This window comes from Protomyctophum bolini, assembly GCF_963924005.1.
Source record: "Protomyctophum bolini genome assembly, chromosome: 17".
Taxonomy (NCBI): domain Eukaryota; kingdom Metazoa; phylum Chordata; class Actinopteri; order Myctophiformes; family Myctophidae; genus Protomyctophum; species Protomyctophum bolini.
In genome coordinates, this window is record NC_137878.1 from 37557828 (window position 1) to 37566396 (window position 8569).

The window sequence follows — 8569 nt, forward strand, 5'->3', positions numbered from 1 at the left end:
TTGGATTTTATCTCTGGCGCATATCTGGCGCCTGTCAACACGATTTGTCCCCAATTCACTGAGGAAAAAAAGCTAGATTTCTCGCCAGAAGCTTTTCACTAATTCAGTCGCTAGGGGGGTCTGGAAAGAAGCTAAATATGGCGACAAATCCGCTAAGTTGGCAACACTGCCCTCTCAGAGTTACAGCCCTGTAAAAAGGTCCATTTGTATTATATTTTGTAACCCCACACTATACAAATCGTTAAAGAGAACTGGTCAAGGAATCTGACCATTAAGGGAGGGAATCATTACAATTCTTAAAAAGGACCCAATTGCAACGTGCAGTTGTGACTGTGAGCTTGTAGATCGGTAACTTTTGGCTGATATTTCCCCCCAGAATACTTAGGGATACTTGTGGATCAAGCGGTTAAGCTTTGCCACTGGCCTAACCTAAAAGTAAGACACACCCAACTATGATCTCACCGCCCCCCCAACTCCCGTCACCACCATGTGTCATACTGTATGGGTGTCAGTATGGGCATCATTTTCCACATGCAGTCCCATATAGACCACTGCTTCCCAAACAGTGCCCCAAATAGGTCCCATATACAGGTCCCATATAGACCACTGCTTCCCAAATTCCCAAATTGCAGCATTTAACTCCCATTTCATTTTATATGGCTATAATGTGGTTATATTCATGTAGAAAACAGAAGAAGAAATGATTATTATAACTAAAGCTATAGTAAAATAAACGGTACAGTAGTGCATCCCGTGGATGCAGAGGTCATTGTTTTATTGCGTCCCTTAACTATAAAACTGCGTTTTGGGATGACAAAATGCACCCTATTTTAATCTCTGCTTTCAACTCGGACTATAGACTAGTAGAGGGTTTAATGTTGTTGTCGTTATTGTTCATGTCATGTCTATGAATTGATTGCAAGGGCCTAAATGGAAACAATGGTGCAATCCCTTTTGGAGTGTTTGACTGTACTCTGTTGCTGTTTATACATTCCGTCTAAAAAAAAACTATGTAACCCATTCTGACCCGAGATCAGATTTAAAAAATGTCTGTTTGAAAATGACAGTTTTCTGAAAAAGCTATGTTACTTTCTATTATGTCTGTCGTTCTTCGACAATAGCAGAGAATGGAGAATCGAACAGTGGACCTTCTGCCCTCTCAGGTGGGCTCAATAGCTATGGCCCGGCCGGGCCGCGCCCAAATGTTGATCAGAAATCTAGGTCAAATTCATTGTGTGTCCACTGTCCACTCAGTTATTCAGGTGTGTCCTTTGTCACCCGTCTAGGGACAAAATAAAATGTAACAACATCTATTACCTACTGGATCTTTAACCCACTTTTGGTGTTAGCATTATGTTATGCTTTAGCTATTGAGAAATAGCAGATCTACAAGCTCATAGCGCGCCACCGAGTGGCACGCTACGAGCTTGTATAGGTCTGCTATTTTTGAAAAATCGAAGAACGACTGACATAGAAACATGGCTTTTTCAGAAAACTGTCATTTTCAAACAGACATTTTTTTAATCGTCCTCAGGTCGAAATGGGTTTAAGGGTATCAAGCAAATCCAACCTGTCCTAGATCTATTAACCAATGAAACCCTTTACTAGTGAAATGCAGGGACTGATTAACCCCCATGAGGTCCAGTCATTTTTGCAGGGCCCCCATAGCGCGCGTGCGCGCAACATTTTTGTGTTTTTCCGTGTTGTTTTTTAAGTTTTTGACCTAAATTTAACTAAATCAATGGCCAATGAAGGGCCCCAGGAGCCCTTTTCAGGGTGTCAAACCTAGTACTGCGCGGTTCAATTTCCCAGTAGGGCCCCTGAGAACCAAGGGCCCCTGGGTCACGGCCCCACTGGCCCAATGGCTAATTTGTCCCTGGTGAAATGGGTCTGAGTTGAAACTGTACATGGAACCAGATACAGATAGCGTGCTCATGCATTGCTCTCCCACACACATCCCTATAGCCCTCAACTCCTTTTAGACAAATAAATGGAAAACACAATACAACACCTTGTGTAAAGGTCAGAAATAAGCAGCAGTACAAGTAATAATATTATGCTAATAGCATGAACAGGTTTTAGCGGTTTTGAGGTGTGAGTGTATACAAGGAAGTCCTGAAGCGGACAAGAGAGGAATTGAGGAAACAGATATCGGTTACATCACTTGAAACATGCGGTTTGGGGAGGCGGTTTTTACCACACTGTCAGAGTTGCTACTGTATGTGGACTTTGCGCCTGCTATACAATTACAATAGCAAGGAACAACCATAACTCTTAGAGTGTACAAATGGAACCCTCTCAGAGTTACAGCCCTGTAAAAAGGTCCATTTGTATTATATTTTGTAACCCCACACTATACAAATCGTTAAAGAGAACTGGTCAAGGAATCTGACCATTAAGGGAGGGAATCATTAAAATTCTTAAAAAGGACCCAATTGCAACGTGCAGTTGTGACTGTGAGCTTGTAGATCGGTAACTTTTTGGCTGATATTTCCCCCCAGAAGTATACTTGGGGATACTTGTGGATCAAGCGGTTAAGCTTGCCACTGGGCTAACCTAAAAGTAAGACACACCCAACTATGATCTCAGCCCCCCAAATCCCGTCACCACCATGTGTCATATGGGTGTCAGTATGGGCATCATTTTCCACCATGCAGTGCCATACAGACCACTGCTTCCCAAACAGTGCCCCATATAGGTCCCATATACAGGTCCCATATACAGGTCCCATATAGACCACTGCTTCCCAAGCAGTGCCCCATATACAGGTCCCATATACAGGTCCCATATAGGCCACTGCTTCCCAAGCAGTGCCCCATATAGGTCCCATATACAGGTCCCATATACAGGTCCCATATAGGCCACTGCTTCCCAAGCAGTGCCCCATATAGGTCCCATATACAGGTCCCATATACAGGTCCCATATAGGCCACTGCTTCCCAAGCAGTGCCCCATATAGGTCCCATATACAGGTCCCATATAGACCACTGCTTCCCAAACAGTGCCCCATATACAGGTCCCATATACAGGTCCCATATAGGCCACTGCTTCCCAAGCAGTGCCCCATATACAGGTCCCATATACAGGTCCCATATAGGCCACTGCTTCCCAAGCAGTGCCCCATATAGGTCCCATATACAGGTCCCATATACAGGTCCCATATAGACCACTGCTTCCCAAACAGTGCCCCATATAGGTCCCATATACAGGTCCCATATAGACCACTGCTTCCCAAACAGTGCCCCATATAGGTCCCATATACAGGTCCCATATACAGGTCCCATATAGGCCACTGCTTCCCAAACAGTGCCCCATATAGGTCCCATATACAGGTCCCATATACAGGTCCCATATAGGCCACTGCTTCCCAAACAGTGCCCCATATAGGTCCCATATACAGGTCCCATATACAGGTCCCATATAGACCACTGCTTCCCAAACAGTGCCCCATATAGGTCCCATATACAGGTCCCATATAGACCACTGCTTCCCAAACAGTGCCCCATATAGGTCCCATATACAGGTCCCATATACAGGTCCCATATAGACCACTGCTTCCCAAACAGTGCCCCATATAGGTCCCATATACAGGTCCCATATAGGCCACTGCTTCCCAAACAGTGCCCCATATAGGTCCCATATACAGGTCCCATATACAGGTCCCATATAGGCCACTGCTTCCCAAACAGTGCCCCATATAGGTCCCATATACAGGTCCCATATACAGGTCCCATATAGGCCACTGCTTCCCAAACAGTGCCCCATATATGTCCCATATATGTCCCATATACAGGTCCCATATAGACCACTGCTTCCCAAACAGTGCCCCATATATGTCCCATATATGTCCCATATACAGGTCCCATATAGACCACTGCTTCCCAAACAGTGCCCCATATACAGGCCCCATATACAGGTCCCATATACAGGTACCATATAGACCACTGCTTCCCAAACAGTGGGTCGCAGACACACTGACTTTTATGGGTCGCTTAATTTTTCCTTTCTCACATTGTTTTTTCAATTATTATTATTTCAAAACATTTTCAAAAAACAGTCCCAAAAAGGCAATTAAAAATAAATTAAATTATTTTTTTTCCCGAAATTTCATGAAGAAATTAAAGAAAGTTCAAAGCAATTCCATAAATTAGAAAACAAATGTTTTAAGTAGTAGTGAATATGGGGCGATCTACAAGCTCGCGACACGTCGTGATGGCGGACGGGCGGGGGAATCATTTCATTAACGGACCGCAGAAGAGGAAGCGAGCGTTGCTTAACGACAGGGAAGCATACTACTCGGTAGATATTAGCTCATTTTGGGGGTGGGAACCCCCTTTTGGTGTTAGCATTATGTTAATGTGCTTTAGCTATTGAAAAATAGCAGATCTACAAGCTCATAGCGCGCCACCGAGTGGCGCGCTACGAGCTTGTAGGTCTGCTATTTTTGAAAAATAGAAGAACGACTTCACATAGAAACATAGCTTTTTCAGAAAACTGTCAGGGATGTAGAAGAACATTTTTTAGAATCTGATCTCAGGTCAAAACGGGTTAGAGATTGTGACCATTTTGAATCAATAACCCCCCCCCCACCACCCGCACCCGCCCCCAAAGATGTGAAAGATGTCCCTGCAGGCCCTCTGGGGGCAAAAAAACATAAAAAAAAAAGAAAGATAGATGTGTAACTAAAAAAACGACCCTGGCAGCAGGGAATGAGTTCTAATAACCCATTCTGACCGGGAACCCATTTCGGTGTTGGCATCATGTTATGCTTTAGCTATTGAAAAATAGCAGATCTACAAGCTCATAGCGCGCCACCGAGTGGCGCGCTACGAGCTTGTAGGTCTGCTATTTTTTGAAAAATCGAAGAACGACTGACATTTTTTAGAATCTGATCTCAGGTCAGAATGGGTTTCATCAGACCAGTGTGTGTCCAGTGGAAACCTCGTATGAATCTGATCTCAGGTCAGAATGGGTTGATAATAATTCCAACTCACAGCGGGTTCCATCTCTCGGGCAGCGTGCGGTGCAGCGAGATCCTCTCGGACACATAGGTGTTGATCTGGTGCTTCTTGATGCCGTCCTCCTCCTTCCTCCTCTCCTCCGCGTCCAGGCTGAGCTTCACGGCCGCCCCCATCTCCCCCGGGGCGCTCAGGTCCAGCGGGAACGGCTTCTGGTACACCGGCCTCTTCAGGCGCTCCCTCCTCGCCACCCTCTCCACCTCCACCTCCACCTCTCCTCGCTGTGCGGCGGCCTCGGGCAGTCCGTGTGCTATACGGCGGGGTGGGCGATAATATGGAAAAAGTATAATATCACAATCATTTTTTTTTCCCAAGCTGTATCACAATTCACAATATTATTATTACACACGTTGTTATGGTTATTTTTTCAAGTTACTTAACCCATTTTGGGCAGGAACCGGCTTTTGGTGTTTTAACGTCGAAATAAAAAAGTCTTCTGAAAGAATATACTGTATATTCAAAGATTTGTGAAGCATTTTTACGATTTTTCAAAAATAGCAGACCTACAAGCTCGTAGCGCGCCACTCGGTGGCGCGCTATGAGCTTGTAGATCTACTATTTTTCAATAGCTAAAGTATAACATAATGCTCAGTTGAAACACCAAAAGGGGTACCCGCCCAAAATGGGTTAACAGTACAACAACGTCCTACACAAAAACGAAAAAGGAGTACGAGACCATTTATTTTAGAGACCAAAATACTTATTTTTGGCAAACTAAACCATCATTCTACAGAAGTATACATTAAGGTATATCGTAGGGTGATGTCAGCTAATTTGTGCCGCTTTTTGATAATTAGCCTGGGAAACTAATTAGACGACTAATTCATAAGTAGACACTCTTTTGGCACGAAAGGAAAGGAAAGGTACTATGTTTACCCAGGGTAACTGGACTAAGGAAAGGAAAGGTACTATGTTTACCCAGGGTAACTGGACTAAGCTCAAGAACTTGTTTACAGCCTGCAGGCCCTGCTCATATAGAACATTTCATGGTAGGGGTTCAATGCCTTGCTCAAGGGCACTTCAGCGGTGGTAATTTTAACGTGCCGGTCCGGGGATACGAACTAGCGACCTTCCGATATCAAGACCGCTCCGCAAACCGTTCGGCCACCGCTGCCTCTAACAACACTTAGCTAACAACGCTGCAGTATATGCACAGCTCAATATGCCTACTTTAAAGTAGCCTATACTTTGACCTTTGACCTTTGCATACTTTCCCTACTTTGAATAGCTTTGCTTTTTTTTTTTTACTTAAGTGCATATACGTTTTGAATACCATGACTTTTACTTGCAACAGGGGAAAAAAAGCATGCATTGATTTGTTATAATGACCAAAACAAATAAACTCTACTCTTGTATGTAGATCCATTTTCAAAACGAATATTATACATTTGAAAACTTTAAAATGGGACACGTTCTGCATAACGAGTTATTTTAGTACTACAATCAAGTACATACTGTACATTTTGAAGACAATACTTTTGTACTTTTATTTAGTCAAGTAGCCTACAAAAAAAAAATATATATATATCACACCCGTGTGAACTTAAGTCTATCGTCATCATACATCATCTCATTTCGGCCAATCACAATTTGTGTCCTCACTTTTGTCTTCGATGTTTGTGTTAAAACAATGTTCGTGTTTGCACAAACACTCAAAACTGGCCATTCATCATCAATGGCAATCCAATGTTTGTGTTAGGATGAATATATGATTAATTCCTGTTCTGTTCTTTGTCTATATAGTAGTGTCTATTTGTACGTCTCTAAATGTTTTGATGAATTGAACATGGTGGACCCTCTTGTAAACAAGTGTAATGCTTAATTGGATCGTCCACTCACAGTTAACAGTATTGAGTTTGTGCTTGAAATGTAGGCCTACTGTAATTCTGCAAACTGTTAATACATTTAAAATCAATCAATCAATCAAAAAGGACAATGTGTGTGTTTACACCAACGCTCAAAGCTGGACATAGGAAAGGCTAGCGCCCCTCAAAAATAAAATAAAAACAAAGTGAGTGATGTAGCACCCATCCACACTGCCCCTACCACTGGCCCCACCGGCGGTGGAGTGGCTCCTGAGCAGGAGGAGGTATCCCACCAGACTCGCCCCGATCAGCAGCAGCAGAAGCCGGGCTCGGTTGGTCCTGCGGCCGCACAGCGTTGCCATCATCTACGTGTCTAAAAAAAAACCTCTTCCTTCCTTCCTTTATGTCGTTGGAGTCAACGGTCGTTCAGTTTCCATCATGTCTTCTTCTTCCTGGCACTGCCAACAACACCCAGTAACCGCCGGCACACACTCATTCTACCACGCTATACCGTGTACACACACAGTCACACACACCGCAACGCAACTCAACCTGGCTGGCACTATAACAGAAACGCGTATTAAGTAATCCAGCATTTTTACGCAGCGACGGTTTTAGAAAATAAGTCTTGTGGGAAGGGAGGGGAGGTCGAGGGGGAGTAGCTATAGCGCTGCGGGGCTGGTCAACTTTGTCTCGGGAGGCGAAGTTGAGTTGAGTTCCATGCAGCTAAACCAGACGTTCACTTGATAAGGAGCCGCCAGTTATATGTTGATGATTGAACGGAACGCGTCGCGTCTCGCTGTCTGAGCCCGTAGACGTGGTGTGGTATGGTATGATAATGGACATTGGACAAGGATCGTAGGATTAGCAGGAGTATTGTAGGGTATAGGTAATGTGTACGTGTTTACACCTCCAGGCTCCAGCAGGGATTATCAGTGTGAGATCCAGGTCAAATCATCATCGTAGTACGAGGGGGGGTTTTAAATAGCCGCGGCGTCTTCTCTTCTGTTGGCTGGCTGCATCAGGGATCCGTCCTTCCTGCTTCTTCGGCAATCTGTTCAGAAAAGTTTTACCAACAGTCTGATCATGTCCCTTTGAACTTGTTTTCGGATGCGTTTTAATCTTCGCGCTGCCGTCTGTATCTCCGGCTGCCCTTATTGAGGTTTGTTTTTCATCGTGGCATCATTGTATCCATTCCAAGAGTCCTCCAACTGTCTGTTGCTTGTCTGTGTTACTTGTAACGGCTAACGGGACTCTATAGTAGCCGGCTCAGGTTGGCTGGCTACATGTAGCGGCTCGGCTCGTTTCAGCTACTTGTCTTGAAGTTTTGGAGAGAAAGTTCAACCCGGGCTGGCAAGGAGCGTCGAGACAGGAGACGTGTGTCTGTCGGCGCTGTTTCCCGGTTTGTTTTTTCAAAATAAAAGCATCACCCACTGTCTACGACTAATTGATTGAATACTAGTAATACGGACTGTACTTTACAAGTACAGTTCCAACAAAACAAACATAACAAAACAAAAACAAGACAAAAACAAAACATACAAACAGAAGGACAACAAAAATTATAATAATAATAATAATAATAATGGTAATGACAATGATAATGATGATGATAATAGTAATAATAATAAACACAAGGGAGGAAGGAGTATTGTGGTTATACTTTTATGATATCAATCCACTTTATAATTGTCTATCATATTGTTTATAAGAGGTTTTTTTTAAATAAATGTAATGAGCTGCTTA

The 8569-nt window shown here is 43.7% G+C and overlaps 1 protein-coding gene across 1 annotated transcript in view; it reads right to left on the reverse strand.

Moving 5' to 3' along the window:
- galnt12 (UDP-N-acetyl-alpha-D-galactosamine:polypeptide N-acetylgalactosaminyltransferase 12) overlaps positions 1-8154 on the reverse strand; it is a 39757-nt gene extending 31603 nt beyond the window's left edge. The window contains 2 exon segments of the mRNA XM_080786966.1: positions 4995-5268; positions 7065-8154. Coding sequence (XP_080643092.1) covers positions 4995-5268; positions 7065-7188 — 398 coding nt within the window. The 5' untranslated portion in view covers positions 7189-8154.
- Between the last annotated feature and the right edge of the window lie 415 nt (positions 8155-8569).